Genomic DNA, 18473 nt, shown 5'->3' with positions numbered 1-18473 from the left:
GTAACTTTTTCCTAGAATATGTAAATTATTTCCCAGAATGTCCAAAATTTCCACTCATTATACTTTTTTTGTCCACCACGTTTTGAAAACTGCCCATGGGCACATGTGTCTTTTTGTAGCGGTCCTCCCAGGAAAAACAGTCAGCTGATCTGGTACAATCTACACATGACACTAAGAATAACTTCTGGCATGCAAATGAATACAGGTTCAATACTTTTGAATACAAGTTGAATACTTTTGATTAAATACTGGTTTCTGACACCACAATGTTCAATCAGATAAAAGAGGGTCTGAAATAGAAGATCTACTACTGTGGGCGTGGCCTGTTCACATTTCCTCTGCGGTTTGAGTTCAGCTTCATTTAATGTTTGGACCTCAAACAGCACACATCCTGTACATTAGGTATGAGCCACACCTGCAGGGCTGCTGCAGTAACATAATATTTATCAAAATATAGTCTTGTTGCTCAGCTACAGTTAACTGTGGTGAAGTGGAACGTTGTTGGATAAAACCTGAGCCACGGCCTGGAGGGCTGGAGACTCTGCTTGTGACTGATGGGTAGCCGGTTCAATTCCCTGGAGTGGCGGAGAGTTGTTGGCTGATGTGCCCTTGAGACAGGCACTTAACCCCCCATTTGCTCCCTGGGCTCTTGATAATGCGAGCCCCCTGCTCTAGTGGTGGGTTAAAGGCAGATATGCGCTGCATGTTTATGTGTTTGCTGACAAAATAAAGAATCTTCCTCTTCCATACGTTCTGAGCGTTAACTTTAACAGTATGACCTTTGTGTGGACTCTGCTCTCAGGACTAATGCACACCAGTGTTTCTGCTGCGAATGACGCACAATTCAAGTTGTTTGTGATAAACGAGCTCCGCACCACAGTTAATGCATTGGACTGTATTTTTTCTTTTTAAACTCTTCCACAACTGTAGACATATTCTGCCTTTTTGTCCTCGCCTCTTCTGAGCTACGCTCCACATTGTTTATGTTGATCCTGGCATCATGAATGAATGAATGAATGAAATCTTTATTTCAAACATATAGACAGTGAAATCAAAACAAAAATCAACCAACAAAATATAAGTACTGGTACAGAAATGAGCAATAAGAAATAATGAGCAAATGAGAAATAAGCAAATAAACCACAAAAAAATAAATAAATGAATAAATAAAAGTAATTATAAATACATAAGATAAGTTAAACAAATGAAATGAAATTATACATGCTCAAAAAGGAGTAGAAAGAAGTAAAAACTTATGAACTCCTTCCCCCAATTTCTATTATGATCACTATATACTACAACAACAACAGCAACGATAACGACAGCAACAGCAACGATAACGATGCAACAGCAGCAACAACGTACGTCACATTAAGCATCTGTGTGAAACATAACAGTGGAACCAATGTTTAACAGCGGAGAAATTAAGGATATGAAACTTCATTTTAGGAAAACTGGAATACAATCTTTTTTTTTAATGATTGGAGTCAATTAATGTTTTCAAGTCTAAAATATAGTTTCATCAACTACTAAAAGATTAAGAAAAAAAAAAACTAGCACTACTGCAACATTTTCTAACTGAAATTAAAACCTAAATAAACACCAGTGAGATTTGACAAATGTGCAGACTTCCACATGAGCTCTGTGTGTACAGAGTAAAAGGCAGGATAGTATCAGAGATTTAGGAGATTAGAGGGAGTCTGTGTTTTCCAACCACAGGCATGTACGGTTCACTCAGATGTTTGATCTGCTTGGAGTCAGTGTTCCTGTTAGGGTTAGGCCTAGGGTTAGGGTTAGGTCATCAAAGTGGACCGGCATCGTCCACACCACTAACGAACTCTTAACTTCATCATCAAATGTCACGTCGTCACATTCATCTAATATTTGGTTTAGAGCTGAAGGCTGTGAGGTGATTGGATGTTTTTGTACATGTGGTATTTGTCAGAGTTGCATTCCTTTTAATTAAGACAGCAGGAGAATATCCACCTGAACTGTTGAACTCACAACTGCACTGTATGTTTTAGTTTGTGTTCTGTCCACTTCAGCATCTCCAACAGTAAAGTGTGTTTGGTTTTATCCTCATACTCTGAGGTTTTTTATTTCTGGTGACTATGAAAGGAGTCTGTATGACAAAGTCTGCTTTTACTGTACCCCTGCTGTTGTTGTTGTTATACTCTGCACTGCACTTGTCGGTAATTGAAACTGACTAAACTTACGCTTGGATTTAAACTTTACTCTTTGTTAGGGCTGCACGATTAATCGATTTTAAATCGAAATCGGATTTTTTAATTAGGACGATTTTTAAAAAAGGGAAATCGTCAAATCGATTTCATCTCTGAACCTGAAAGAACAGGACTTTGAGAACCCTGTTGTTGTTCTAGAGTGAAAAAAAAAGTAAAATTACATAATGGAAATGTTAACATCTACAAACTATCCTGCAAAAACAGTAAGAACTAGAAAAGCTCTGCCAAGGCAGATCAGTGCCCCCCCCGGTCACCACCAAAATGTAATCATTTGTTCCTTGTGCCAGTATCAACATTTCCTGAAAATTTCATCCAAATCCATCCATAACTTTTTGAGTTATCTTGCACACACACAGACAGACAAACCCAGACAAACCAACGCCAGCAAAAACAGAACCTCCTTGGCGGAGATAATAACATGAACAAACTGAAATTTCTAAAGAAAAACAAATGCAATTTCAACAATATTCTGTCACAGTTTATCATTTCCACATGTTCATTATAACGTACAGATCACAGTGGATCTACAAACACACACAACATTTAATAACAGACTGAATGTTGGTACAACTGCACTAACTTCTCTTAAGACATTTTAGGTTGTTCATATTTGTTCAGGTCATTCACATTTTTTGTAAAAGGATAGTTTGTTGACACCCTGGAGAGACTATGTCTGTGGGCTGGGCTGGGAACGCCTCGGGGTCCTCCCGGAAGAGCTGGAGGAGGAGTCTGAGGAGAGGGAAGTCTGGGCGTCCCTGCTTAGACTGTTACCCCCAAGACCTGGCCCCGGATAAAGCGGAAGATAATGGATGGATGGATAGTTTGTTACAGTGTAAATACAATAAAATTACTAAAATATACTTACATTTATGAAGACAAAACTTTGGTGTTGTATTTGCAGGTTATTATGGTAGTATTTTACTGACTGACCCACTTCAGATTGAATTGGTCTGAATGTGGAACCTGAACTAAAATGATTGTTCATGTCTATATGAACAATAAGTATAATTTTCACATTTCACAAATTCATCCCACGGACTGGACCGGACTAGACTAGACTGGACCTGACTGGACCCTTTGCTGGGCCGCATTTGGCCCCCGGACCGTATGTTTGACACCCCAGGACTACATGTTTTCAGAATGTGTGCGAACAATAGTTGTGTTGTACGTGTTGGGTTTTTCAACTTCTGAGCATAAATGTGTCCATGTCCGGACTGAAGCAGGGGAGGGGGGGGGCTGTGTGTGTCATGTGGTTTGTGCAGAACTGGGTCAGAGTCCTATTTTTGTTGTGACTGGGTTCATTGTCTGAGGTTGGGCCTTCCAGGCTCTCATGTGTGTCCAGTTTACTCCTGTCAGGTCTGCACTCTCATCTGTTTCTGCTGCTGCCTACAGACCAGACCCATTTGAGGCCATTCAAGTCATTTAAGGCCAGTTTTGTCATCACTGGTACAAAAAGGGCTTGAACTTCATTAGCTTCTTTAGATTGCGACAGAAACTTGTGTGTTTGGCGCTCATGCCCCAGCTGGTGATGTAGTTTTGAACAAAATCAGACAGATTAAGATCTGTACTACAGGTCAAGCAGCTTCTGTTTGGTTTGACGTGTGCTGTTTGACTGAACCGCTCGTCAACACGTGTGTTCATGCCTGGTCCACCGTGACACATTCCTGTACATTTACAAGACGCTTCCAGATGTTTCCACACAACATGCTGGTTGATGCCGTCCTCATGTTGACCTGGAAACACCATTAAAGCTGTTTTGGTCCACGTCATGTGAAGTGAGTGGGTTTAATATGGCCCATTTATGCTCCTTTACATAAGTACGTACGTCTGTTTCAAACCCTGTCAGGCATGACTGTCTTTATTGTTACCTCTGCCAAGGAGGTTATGTTTTTGCTGGTGTCTGTCTGTCTGTCTGTCTGTAAGATAACTCAAAAAGTTATGGATGGATTTGGTTTAAAATTTCAGGAAATGTTGATGCTGATCTGCCTTGGTGGAGGTCTGCGCTCTCCAAGTGCTTTTCTGGTTTGTTTATTTTTGATTTTGAATTTAAAACCAAAAACAAGTGTTCAGAGAACCCAAACCTCTGCCAAGCACCCTGAACGCTGTGCATGTGTGGATCGACTGTTTCTGTGTAAATTCAACAGTTTCCAGTTTGTTCCATACAGTGGAAACAGTTGAATCTTGGTTCCAGTCATGTGTCTGTCCAATCAAATTCAGTTCACATCAATATTAGTTGAGTTCTAATTTTAAATGTGTGGGAAATGGGATTTTCAATGTTCAATGTAAATGTCCACAGAGTCCACATTCCACAGTGGATGTGGACAATTTAGTTCCAGATACAAGAGACTGTTCTAAGCTACAGGTGGATCCAACTGGAGGAGAATCGGAGTCGTTTTGAATTTTTTTAATGAATTTTGGAAAATGTCTCAATGATGACAGATGGAAAACTGTAGATGTTGTGACCTTGCTGTGACCTTGAACTTTGACCTACTGGGACCAAAATGGAATGGGTTGGTCCCAGGGCCTAGGCCTATCTGTGGGGAAGATCTGGGAAAGATGGGTGGAAGAGTTTTACACTAAAGATGAACAAACACACAAACAAACACACAAAGCAAAGGGATCACAATACCTCCTGGCGGAGGTAATAAAGAAAGAAAAAAACCCTTCCAAAAGGAGCAGGATGGAGTGTCACTTATATCCTCCTGTCCCTCTCACCCCATCTTTTTCCACTGGCCACAAAGTCCCATCATCCACAAAATAACTCCAAAAATATTACACATATCAAAAATAAACTCTGTCCAAGCTTATACAGGGTGAGTCAGAAAAAACGCTCTTTCCATTTAAAGAAATTGTACTGCTAAAACGGAAACACTGATTTTTCTTTTGACCATACAGTCATATTGATGTGGTTATTGAGCATGTCTGGTGATGTAGTCATAGATTTATTGCATTGCATAAGAGAGAGAAGGTCCATTGTTTATTGGGCACTGAAATACCTGCCAACACAATGTATGCCACAGTGAACAAACTTGAAATTGACAACAATTACAGGAGTCGGGGCTTTGCTTTCACACTCAGGACATAGGCCTACATGACAGTGCCCAGGGAGTTTTCATCATGGCAAGACCACAGTTTACGGATGTGCAGAGAGCTTTCATGGTGACAAAATTCTGCGAAACTGGTAGCGTCCAAGAAACCATCCGGCAGTTTCAAGACCGCTTCCCTGATATCCGTGCCCCAGCTGCCTCATCAGTGAGGAGAAATGTGATCAAGTATCGCCTAACTGGTACCAGCAGAAACCTTAATAAAGAAAGGTCAGGGACGACAAACACGAATGGCGAGAAGAGCTGTGTTAGAGATGCGACAACGAGCACAGATTTGCATCAATCTGAATGGTAGCCAGGTTGAAGGTCGTGCCGGACGACTTCATTGAGCCAAAACATTTTGATGGCGAGTAAACATGCTGTAATGGTTGACAATTTCATTCACGGTGGCATAAACTGTGTTGGCAGATATTTCGGTGCACAATAAACAATGGACATTCCCTCTGTTATGCTATGCCATAAATCAATGATTCAATCACCAGACATGCTCAATAACCACATCAATATGACTGTATAATCAAAAGAAAAATAAGCATTTCCATTTCTGTGGTACAATTTCTTTAAATGAAAAGAGCGTTTTTTCTGACTCACCCTGTACACACGATACACATTGTATATCATAATTCATTCATCATAATCATACAATATGAAACACAATTTATACATTGTATAATATTACACATTAGAAGACATTATTTATAATGCTATAATATAATACATCTGAATGAGTGTTCAGTGATCACTACACCAGAGGGCACTGCTTTGAATTAATTAGTGGAAGAACAACAATTACCAACGTTGATATTGAAAATCTTAGTTGTAAATATGTTGGTAGTTTTTTACCAATTCACAGCTGTTTTTCGAATAGTTCCATCATTTCTAGATATTATTCTCTTCAAATCTCAACACTGCCTCATGTGGTTCCCGGCGGTACTGCTGCGCTTCCTCTGTTTGGGTTCACATCCACAAAGTCCCAGAGAACGGGCAGAAATGGAGACAAAAGGCAGAGGATGGACACAACGCTCTGTTTGTACATATATGTATTCAACACAGAGCATAAATGGACCTGTATCAGAATCAGCTTTTTGGCCAAGTATGTGAACACATACAAGGAATTTGGCTTCAGTTTTTACAATGCTCACAACATACAGTTCCAACATGAACCCAGAACAACATGTGGACTGAGACACAGTATAGACCAACAGTCCACTAGAGCAGTGGTTCCAACCTGTTTTGGCTCGTGACCCCAGACATTCAAAGTGGAGACAAATAAACATTAATTTTAGACAACATTTAGACTATATAATGTAATTTTTTACTAGTAAGTTTTACTTTTTTTTTTGTAAATTATTAGAAATTTCAGGCGACCCCAGACATTCAAAACGGACACATTTTATTTGCTAAAATTAATTTGTTTTTGATCGTGTAATAGTTTCCTATAATATGTTGCAAATAAACGTTAATTTTAGACAACATTTAGGCTATATAATGTCAATTTTTATTAGTAAGTTTTAATTTTTTTTATCAATTACTAGAAATTTCAGGTGACCCCATTTTAATTCCAGGTGACCCCATGTGGTCTGGTCCATAACTAACGTAACTAATGCTGGTGTGAAACGAAAGTGAAACTTTATTTTTATATACTTTCAACGTCCAACTCCAAGTTCTATTCCTCTGTTTTACAGCGTGCGTGAGAGAGAGACACAGACAGAACTAGTGTGTTTTAGAACTACTGTAGTTCATAGGCGGCAAACAGCGTCCGTCTTATCAGCGTCTCTTTCCTCGTTGTTGCTTTCAACTGATCCCAAATAGGACTGTAATGATGACAGAGCGTCTTCAGCCTCTTCCTTCCAGGTTGACATCATATTTGTTGTTTTTTTTTAACCTTATATCAGCTGCTATTTCGTATTTCGGATCAATGTGTACGTCCTTCAATGTGTTCGTGTGAAACCTGCACGGATTTAAAGTTCCGCATGAAAAAATGTCTTTCATTCCTTTTTCTTTTTGTCAACATACTGTGCCGTTTCGGTACAGCTGTGTACCGAAGCGAACAGGTGTGTACCGAAATGGTTTGGTTCGGTACATGTACCGTTACATGGCTTATATATATGTCAAGGCCCAAAATGGAATCTGTCCCAATTCAGAATCGGGCCGGCCAAAAATGGAATTCCATTCTGGGCTGGCCAAAAATGGAATTCCATTTTGGGCCGGCCCGATTCTGAAGCGGGCCGGCCCAGAATGGAATTCTATTCTAGGCCGGCCTAGAATGGAATCTCTATAGGATTCCATTCTGGGCCAGCCCAGAGTGGAATTCCATTCTGGGCCGGCCCAATTCAGAATCAGGCCGGCCCAGATTGGAATTCTATTCTGGGCTGGCCTAGAATGGAATCCTGCTGCTATAATGTTATTTTTATACCATGTTTAATCCAAATGATCTAAATTATTACAAAAATCTATACATGGAATTTGCAAATATGTGAAAAAAAAGAAACAAACAACATTTTAATTGTAAACTATAATACACTTTATTTACAAATAGAACCTAGTGGTACTTCCCACCAATATACGGTACAGTGAAATCGACTGAAATTGACAATAGTTACTCAAGGTATGTAAGACTGAAAATGTAAATCGGCACTAATAGACCAAAAATGTCACATTGTTGAATATGCAATCAAACTTGCACTGAAGTCTTAGAACTTGTTCTGGCATCCCTGGTTGTTCACGTGGCACTTGGTAGAACACTTGAGTCCAGCTTTCGTGCAGCGGCATTTATTCAAAATACAGCTCCCACGGCACTGGCACAGAATGGAATCCTATAGAGATTCCATTCTAGGCCGGCCTAGAATAGAATTCCATTCTGGGCCGGCCCGCTTCAGAATCGGGCCGGCCCAAAATGGAATTCCATTTTTGGCCGGCCTGATTCTGAATCGGGACAGATTCCGTTTTGGGCCTCGACATACATATATATATATATATATATATATATATATATATATATATATATATATATATATATATATATATATATATATATATATATATATATATATATATAGCTATATATATATATATATATATAGCTATATATATATATATAGCTATATATAGCTGATTGATCCTCCATAAGGAAACTTTGACAAATGTTTTGTTTTTGTGTCCTCTGCAGAAGTTCCTGAGTTCTGGTGAGTCTAAGTCTGCCCGCTGTGACGACCTCCAGTCCCTGAAGGATCGACAGTGTCCCGAAGACAAAATCGAAAACCCCCGAGGCGCCATCGTAATCGACAAGGACACGCCGGTCACAAACCGCAAGAAAGACTCCAAGGAGAAACTGAAGCCTGAAGAGATCACCCAGATCCAGCCCCAGAAGCTGACCCTGACACTCAGATCAGGTACAGGTTCACTGTAAACCCTGGGCCAGTAGAGGGCGCTCAGGTTCCATCAGTCGTGGATGTAAACTGGTGTCCTGTTTCAGGTGAACCTCAGACCTTCTCGCTGAAGTTCAAGCGTGCAGAGGACTACCCCATCGACCTCTACTACCTGATGGACCTGTCGTTTTCCATGAAAGATGATTTGGAAAACGTCAAGAACCTGGGCACTGACCTCATGGCAGAAATGGAGAAGATCACCACTGATTTCAGAATCGGTAAGATCAAACTATTGTCTGGAAACATTAGAAACACAGTCTGTGCCATAACACTGGAGCATCTGTCTGTGCAGCTCTGAGAAATGTAGACGGTTTGAACTGGACAATTTGGGACCTACAGTCGAAGAATAGACACATCTCAACATTAAATATATTTTTTCTTTAAAATTCCCTTTTTTTTTAAATCAGGAAGGACTGATTTAATTCATGTTGTTAAGCAGTTATCAGCAAGGTTATTAACGTTAATGAAAACTAACGAAATGACAAAAACTAGAATTGAAAAAACATTTTCGTTAACTGAGAAATAAAAACTATAATTACAAGAAAAAAACCATAACTAACTGAAACTGTATTGTGTGTTTACAAAACTAACTAAAACGGATAAAAATTATGGATAAAATTCCCTTCGTTTTCATCTTTGTCAATGTTGGATTGATACGAAATCGATTTCTTTGTCTCTCTCAGTTTTCTGTGCTGTCACCATACGACACTTTTTGCTCCGTCACTTGTGTTCACTTGTGGTTTCCAGTCGTCTTCTGGTCCCCACTCTACCTGGAAACATGGAGACTAAAGCAGCAGAGTCCTGTCTGGGATTGATTTGAACACGGCGACAGAAGAAGAGAAAAGAGACCACTGAACTACAACTGAACTAAAACTAAACTACAACTAAACTAAAACTAAGCATTTAGAAAATAATGAAAACTAATAAAAACTATCAAACCTGCTCTAAAAACGAATTAAAACGAACTGAATTAGAGAAAAAAAAAGTCCAACCTAAATGAAACTAAACTAGAATGAAAAATCCTAAACCAGGCATGTCCAAAGTCCGGCCCGGGGGCCAATCATGGCCCGCGGTCAGATTTTATACGGCCCACAGCTTGGGTTTTATAATGTATTATTTATGGCCCGCATGGACTATTGAACCGAGTCCATGAATCATAAAAGGTTCAAATGCAGTTCCTCCTTTCACCTCATGGTGGCAGCACCACTCTAACTCTATGTGGCTCTGTGACCTTGCCGTGAACCCTTTTCGCTAATTTGTAACCATGGCGCCTGTAAATAAAAAAACGAAAGTTGACAGTGAGGGCCGCCGCTTCCAGGAGAGATGGGAATTACAATTTTTTTTCACTGAAAATCGAGGCGATTGTGTTTGCCTAATTTGTCAAGAGACTGTTGTCTTGTTTAAGGAATTCAATGTAAAGAGACACGAGCAGACAAAACATGCTAACAAATATGACAAGCTAGCAGGGAGTGAGCGCTCCGAAAAAGTGAAGCAAATTCAAGCTGCTTTAAACTCACAACAGTGACTCTTCATGTGAACCTGGGAGTTCAATGAATTCACCACCAAGGCAGGATACCAAGTTGCCAGGTTAGTTGCCTCTAACTGCTGGTGTTATGTACTTGTAGATGTGACACAAAATATTACTTTCTGAATGATTTTGTGGAAGACAAGAGTAAGAGTCATATGTTTTCATCTTAAATGTTAACAGACTTTGCATTACTGAGTAATATATGAGTAATGATTACTCATATAAGTCATGTTTAAAATGAATGTGGGGTTAAGATTTTTATCAACTTCTTGGACGTTTAAGATACTCCACACAGTTTGTTCTATGTTATCTGATTCCAGATGTGAAAGGAAGGCAGAAATGTTTTTTTTTTTTTTTAAATTTGTTCACACCTGAGTGGCTTAGATTTGGTTACATTGCCATTTAAAAAAAATGATATTGTGACAATGAAAATAAAATTGTTGTAGAACAGCGCTTTTATATGTAATTTTTACTGTTTAAAAAACGTCTGAAGGGACCACTGGCCCCTGGCAATGTCCACATTATCAGATCTGGCCCTCTTTAAAAAAAGTTTGGACACCCCTGTCCTAAACTATTAGAACCTTGGTTTTCAGGGGGAGGGACAGGAAGCAGCCTTGAACGTCAGGAGACAGTGGGCCGTACACAGCTGACTGCTGCAGTTTGTCATATTTATGTATTTATGCTCAGTGAACAGACTAGTGAAAACAACAGGTTGATAAGACCAGTGTTTGAGCAGATATTAGTCATTTTGGATACAATAACCTTCTAATCATGTTGTTATGGCCAGAATCACATGAACACTTTGGCGGTGACTGATGGACAAATGTGGTACTGCATGTGTGAATACACAACAAATATCTGTGCTGGAGACCAGGATGTTGTCCCTCAGGGTCGGGATGTGGATTTTAAAATCACCCCCCCTTTTCACACCCTGGCCCCGGTATTGACAATGATGAAGTCCAGGATCTAGAACCTGTGGTTCCCACGGGTCAATGCTCTAGTCTGTTAGTATAAGCTAAAACCGTGTGGTGACTTCCTGTAGGCTTTGGCTCGTTCGTGGAGAAGACGGTGATGCCCTACATCAGCACCACCCCGGCTCGGCTCATCAACCCCTGCACAGGGAACCAGAACTGCACCAGCCCCTTCAGCTACAAGAACGTCCTGAAGCTCACCGATAAAGGAGACGAGTTCAACCGGCTGGTCAGTCAGCAGCAGATCTCAGGAAACCTGGACTCCCCAGAGGGAGGCTTCGACGCCATCATGCAGGTGGCAGTGTGTGAGGTAAGGTCGCCCTCTGACCACGGTTAAAGGGACTAAATCAGTGATGAAAGTGTTCCGGTTTTTGCCGGAAATCCGTTTGTTTCCGAAAACTGAGCATATGTTCTGGTAAATTAAACGTGTCCGGATCATTTTTGTCTGGTTTGGCAACATTTCAGCCGGAAAATTACGCATAAATTGCTCTCCATTCGTCTCGACCAATGAGATGCTCGTTTACAATCTGGAACTTGTATCGACAGCTCCGATTGGTCCGTTGATGACACGTGGTCTGTTTTGCGTCCCTGGAGACAAAATGGCAGATTAGCTTTGAGTATTTTACCGCCGATGTATTTGGTCTAAATATTCTGTGAACTCATGTCAGAATTCAGAGTCCTTCAGCGTGGGGACGAACTGAAGTGTGAGGCAGGAATCCAAAAGAAGTTCAAGTGGTCTTGACTCCAGGAAACTGAGAGAAATGCAGATTTTCTGTTGCAGTACGTCCGGAAGGCGAGCAAACCTGGTTTGTTACTCATTGGTAACAAACCAGGTTTTTGCTCCTCAAGTGCACCAGAATGCACCTGAGAGCATGCAGAATGAAATGCTCAGAAAAGTTCAGTTTTTTTTCTTTCCTCACTTTCATCAGTGCTAAATAGACCCTTTACCCTCATTTATTATAGGAGTCCAGAGCACAGACCCACAGGCTGGGAATAAATGTCAGTATGAAGAAAACATGAGGGAAAACTGCAGCTTTCACAATGTTCTGCTCTGAATGAACCGACATGACCCTGTTTTTAACCACTTCACCACTTCCTCTGTGCACAAACCAAACCAGCCTGGCATTAGTTCCCACTGACTGTTACGGGCAGATGTTTGTGAAATACTCCAGAAACACTCCAGCTGTTGTATTGGTCCCTTTAATGGAAGGTGTAAATTAGCTTTGTGTTAGATCTGAACACACTGTTCTAGTTTTATTACGGTTCTAATAAAATATGGGTGTAACGTGGCTCTGTCTTGGTCTCCACAGGAGCAGATTGGCTGGAGGAACGTGACTCGGCTGCTGGTGTTTTCAACAGACGCCGGCTTCCACTTCGCTGGAGACGGTAAACTGGGAGGCATTGTCCTGCCCAACGATGGGAAGTGTCACCTGGAGAACAACATGTACACCATGAGCCACTACTACGTATGTACTGTCCACCGGGATTCACACTGAGACGATCCACTGTCTGTGTCAATAAGACTGTGTCCTGTCGACAGATTCAGATTTACATCGATCTACAGCAGGGCTCTCAAACTCCTGTTCTTTCAGGTTCCACATTCAGCCTGATTTGATCTGATTTACCCAAGACAATAATCATAATAATAATAAGTACTGACCGAAGTTTGTGGAGAATCAATTCCTCCTCTTCCGGTCCGTGTCTGTCTCATCGAGCACTTTTTTTTCGGATAAATGTAACTAGTGAGCTAATTGGAGAGTGAACAGCCAATCAGAGTGTACTTCCGCAAGCTCTCCGATTGGTTGGTTTTGTGGAACAATTGTAACATGTGTGTCAAGTTGAGCGTGCAGACATGACAACCTGAGTGCGCAGAGAGAGGGAGGTTGAGCGAGAGAGGGAAGGGGAAAGTGAGCGAGCACGGTGGTCTGTTTGTGCACTATGGAAAGAATTTATGAGAGAACATTATGAGTAAAACTAACATGCAAACGCATTTATGGAGCACAATATCGATTTTTGTTTGCTCAAGCATAATTTCTTTTTGAAATATAATTGATGGGCTCGCAAAATATATTTTTATGTGCTCAAAATCTCTAATTGTGTGCTCAGAATCTATCATTGCTCGCTCAAGAAACTGGCACAAATATAATTCTATAGTTTTAGTGTCTTCACTTGCGTCTTGTATCCTGCTGTTGTGCCCTCTGCTTTGTCTGTCAAAGCACTTTGTAAACTTTGTTTTTAAAGATGCTATAGAAATAAAGCTATTATTATTATTATTATTATTATTATTATTATTATTATCATTATTATAATTATAAAGAAAAATCAGTACAATTTTACCAATCTTCTGCCTCCACTTCTCATTAGTCCATGTGCATTCTGGATCAGATCTCCAAAGACACTAAACACTGAGGAACAGGAAGAAAAGAGTTCAAACTGGGCTGAATTTAATACAGACATTTCAGGTTGGACACATTTGTTCAGGTTATTCACATTTTATTGGTACAGGAGAGTTTGGAAATGGAAAGATTTCCATAATTCAATGTTATTTTTGCACTAAAACAAAGACAAAAATTTAAAGTTGTCATTATTCATAGACATAATGTTTTTGGTTTTTTTCCCATCAAACCCAGTAGTAAATCTGCAGTCATTCTTTTGTGTGGGTTCTTCTGCTATTATTGGACTGTAGATCAGATTGGTCTGGATGTGGAACCGACACTAAAATGAGTTCCACAGCCTGGACTGTGGATTTTATACACTTTGTAATTTCATCCCAGGGGTCGGACTGGAACCTTTGGGGGGGGGGGGGGGGCATTTGGGCCCCGGGACACATGTTTGACAGCCCTGCTCTACAGTGTCTTTGTAATTGTGTCAGAGGTTGACTTGAATCCTAATTCCTGCTCTGTGCTGTGTGTTTTTAATAGGACTACCCCTCCATCGCACATTTGGTCCAGAAACTGAGCGACCACAACATCCAGACCATCTTCGCCGTCACTGATGATTTCCAGCCTGTTTACAAAGTAAAGCACGGCCTCATTTTTATGGGCTTTGTCTTCCATTTTTTTCATGTTTACTGGTCTACATCTGTTGGAATGACCTGAATAATTACAGTCTCCAGTCCCAGGAATCTGTTATATCTACATGTTCTAAAAGTCAGAACAGAAGTAGGATTGAAATCTGTTAAATGTTCTGGTTCCACTGCCTGAAACAACCTACAGAGGGAGCTCAAACTGAAGAAGCTGCTCTGTTTAAATCCATTCAAAGTCTGTTTAAATCTATTCAAAGTCAGTTTAAATATTTTTTAAAGTCAGTTTAAATCTATTCAAAGTCAGTTTAAATCTATTCAAAGTCAGTTTAAATCCATTCAAAGTCTGTTTAAATCCGTGGAAAAGGATAAATGTGGACAGCAAGGTTATTATCATTAACGCAAATTAACGAAATGACAAAAACTAGAATTGAAAAGACATTTTCGTTAACTGAAATAAATAAAAACTACAATTAAAAGAAAAAACGATAACTAACTGAAACTGCATTGCGTGTTTATAAAACTAACTAAAACGTATAAAAATTATGGATAAAATTCCCTTTGTTTTTGTCTTTGTCAATGTCGGATTGATACGATTTATTTCGCTTGAGCAATTTTGGGATTTATTTGAACACGACAGCGAAGAGGATGAAAGATATAAAAAAAACCTAAAATTAGTACTATGACTAAGCATTTAGAAAAAAATTAAAACTAATTAAAACTATCAAACCTGCTCTAAAAATGAATTAAAATGAACTGAATTAGAGAAAAAAAGTCCAAACTAAATAAAACTAAACTAGAATGAAAACTCCAAAACTATTGGAACCTTGTGTGGATGTAGATGTTTTTATAACTGACTCTGGTTCTGCTTTGAGATGATTTGAAGGAACATCGTTCTACTTTTTGTACCTCTTTAAATTACTGATGGTGTTTTCTGTGTATGTTCTTATTTTATTTTCACTTAAGTTTTTATAGAAATTTTATGAACAAACCAACACAAAGCGAACAAACATACCTTGCTTTGGTACTTTACACGACACTACATTCTCATTATTCAGTCCTTCCACCATTCTGGATTCTGTAATCTGTTCATTTATTCTATTTTTTGTCTATTTGTGCTTCTTGTAGACGCAGTTCGTCAGTTAGTTTTTCCATTGTATATATTCCTTCAAAAATGGTGATCCATTGGTCCTTTGTATGTTCTTATTTTAGTGTTTTTTGTATAGTTTTAGAACTGTCTTCTAGTGTTTTATATGTTTTTAATGTGGATGTTTGGCTGTGATTTCTGTTTTCTGTTTCTGCTGCTGCTGTCTGGGCCTCGACACTGTGGAACAGAGACTTTTTTATCTCAATGAGCTTTTGTCCTGGTTAAACAAAGGTTAAATGTCTAAAAATGTGTTTTAAAAACAAGGTGTGGCTGTAGTTGTTGTAAATGCAGTGTGATCTTATACTGGATGTGTTTTTACTTTTGTCTTTTAGGAGTTACAGAATCTTATCCCTAAGTCTGCCGTTGGAACGCTGTCCTCCAACTCCAGCAATGTCATCAAACTCATTATAGATGCCTACAATGTGAGTGTCTGTTTTCATTCTCATCTAATTCAGGATCCTTTTCTTGTTATGGATGTTTTCATTTGTCCAAACCTCTTTGGGTCAAAGACGCTTTTTGAAAGTGAGCGACTCTGATTTATTTTTTATATAATTGTATTTTCTGTCTGGAATGTCAGCTGCAGCAGCACAGATGGGTGTGCAGTCAAACAGATGTTTGTGTGTGTGTGTGTGTGTGTCCAGTCTCTGTCGTCGGAGGTGATCCTGGAGAACAGCAGACTTCCAGAGGGTTTGTCCATCACATATAAGTCCATCTGTAAGAACGGAGTGGAAGGAACCGGAGAGAACGGCAGGAAGTGCTCCAACATCTCCATCGGAGACGAGGTACGCACCATGAGTTATGATGGTTTTATCTGCCTGTAGGATCAGAAGACTGACTGGGGCGGGGTTTGATCTGCATGTGTCACAAATAAAGAAATAAAAGAAAAGAAAAAGACTCAAGGAATGAAAGGTCTTTTTGTCACACATTAAAACTGTTAAAGTTGGATTCTACTGTCAGTTTATCCATTTGGACAAATACAGAAAACTGGAACTGTACAAGTCTGAGACCCACAGACCACTGAGGAACACAGAATAGAATAGAATAGAATAGAACTATAAACATAGAACTGGAAACGTAGAATATACCTATAAACACAGAATAGAACTGTAAACATAGAATGGAACTGTGAACATAGAACTGTAAACATAGAACTGTAAACATAGAACTGTAAACATAGAATAGAACTGTAAACACAGAACTGTAAACACAGAACTGTAAACATAGAATATACCTATAAACATAGAATAGAACCCTAAACATAGAATAGAACCCTAAACATAGAATAGAACTGTAAACACGTGTCTCACCCAGAGGCCATCCTCTGGGTGTGTCCATGTGTCTCATACACAGTTTTCCAGCTGTGATTTCGTCCCAGATGCAGTTGAAACTGTTCCTGAGCCTTAAACTAATCCCTCATCATTGCATTTGTAGTTTCTGCTGGTTTGTGTGTGCAGTGTCTGTATTCATGTCCTTCTGTCCTCTCCAGTGTCTGTATTCATGTCCGTCTGTCCTCTCCAGTGTCTGTATTCATGTCCGTCTGTCCTCTCCGGTGTCTGTATTCATGTCCGTCTGTCCTCTCCGGTGTCTGTATTCATGTCCGTCTGTCCTCTCCAGTGTCTGTATTCATGTCCGTCTGTCCTCTCCGGTGTCTGTATTCATGTCCGTCTGTCCTCTCCAGTGTCTGTATTCATGTCCGTCTGTCCTCTCCAGTGTCTGTATTCATGTCCGTCTGTCCTCTCCTGTGTCTGTATTCATGTCCGTCTGTCCTCTCCAGTGTCTGTATTCATGTCCGTCTGTCCTCTCCAGTGTCTGTATTCATGTCCGTCTGTCCTCTCCTGTGTCTGTATTCATGTCCGTCTGTCCTCTCCGGTGTCTGTATTCATGTCCGTCTGTCCTCTCCAGTGTCTATATTCATGTCCGTCTGTCCTCTCCTGTGTCTGTATTCATGTCCGTCTGTCCTCTCCGGTGTCTGTATTCATGTCCGTCTGTCCTCTCCAGTGTCTGTATTCATGTCCGTCTGTCCTCTCCAGTGTCTGTATTCATGTCCGTCTGTCCTCTCCGGTGTCTGTATTCATGTCCGTCTGTCCTCTCCTGTGTCTGTATTCATGTCCGTCTGTCCTCTCCGGTGTCTGTATTCATGTCCGTCTGTCCTCTCCAGGTGTCCTTTCAGATTTCTGTGGAATCCCAGAAGTGTCCGTCTCATGGTAAATCTGAAGTCATCAAAATCAAACCTCTGGGTTTCACTGAGGAGGTGGAAGTGGTTCTGAAGTTCATCTGCGACTGTGAGTGTTCTGCAGAGGGGGAACTGAACAGCCAACGGTGCCACGAGGGCAACGGCACCTTCGAGTGTGGAGCCTGCAAGTACGTACCAAACACAGGTCCGACCCCCCTGGACCGGACCGGACCGGACCCAGGTACCCGTCATGACTGAGCCGCTAACGTCTGAGTGTTCTGTTCCAGGTGTAACGCAGGACGAATCGGACGACTGTGCGAGTGCAGCAAAGACGAAGTGCGGACGGAGGACTTGGACGCCAACTGTCGTAAAGATAACGGCACGGACATCTGCAGCAACAACGGAGACTGTGTGTGCGGAACCTGCGAGTGTAAGAAGAGGGAGAACCCCAAAGAGGTCTACAGCGGAACCTACTGCGAGTGCGACAACTTCAACTGTGACCGCTCCAACAACAAACTGTGTGGAGGTGAGTACGAATCCAACAAACTGTGGAGGGGAGTGGGACCAGGATTCCAGCTGTACTCGTGTCCAGCTGCGTCGTACAGACACATCCGTTTCCTGTCATTCCAGAGCACAGGCAAAACGAACAGAGCATGAGCCTCCAACACAGTCTGGGAAAGAAATGCAGCTGTAAATATTCAGGATCCTCAAACACAAATGGACCACAGCCTGTGGACCCGTTGAACCCAGGTGTGTGTGTTCTAACAGGCTCTGGGATCCAAAACTATAAGGACTAATGTCAGAACACAGTTGGATATTATGGGATAGATATCAGTGCATTGGTTTGTTTGGGTTCA

At 40.6% G+C, this 18473-nt stretch overlaps 1 protein-coding gene across 1 annotated transcript in view; it reads left to right on the top strand.

Annotated features, from left to right (window-relative positions):
• LOC115416288 (integrin beta-1-like) overlaps nt 1-18473 on the top strand; it is a 54436-nt gene that overhangs the window by 28022 nt on the left and 7941 nt on the right. The window contains exons 4-12 of the mRNA XM_030130039.1: nt 8517-8739; nt 8823-8993; nt 11346-11584; nt 12585-12740; nt 14196-14291; nt 15776-15865; nt 16085-16225; nt 17602-17804; nt 17904-18142. Coding sequence (XP_029985899.1) covers nt 8517-8739; nt 8823-8993; nt 11346-11584; nt 12585-12740; nt 14196-14291; nt 15776-15865; nt 16085-16225; nt 17602-17804; nt 17904-18142 — 1558 coding nt within the window. The remainder of the gene's footprint in view (nt 1-8516; nt 8740-8822; nt 8994-11345; nt 11585-12584; nt 12741-14195; nt 14292-15775; nt 15866-16084; nt 16226-17601; nt 17805-17903; nt 18143-18473) is intronic.

This window comes from Sphaeramia orbicularis, unplaced genomic scaffold (genome assembly GCF_902148855.1).
Source record: "Sphaeramia orbicularis unplaced genomic scaffold, fSphaOr1.1, whole genome shotgun sequence".
NCBI lineage: Eukaryota > Metazoa > Chordata > Actinopteri > Kurtiformes > Apogonidae > Sphaeramia > Sphaeramia orbicularis.
This window is presented reverse-complemented; position numbering and strand designations above follow the sequence as displayed.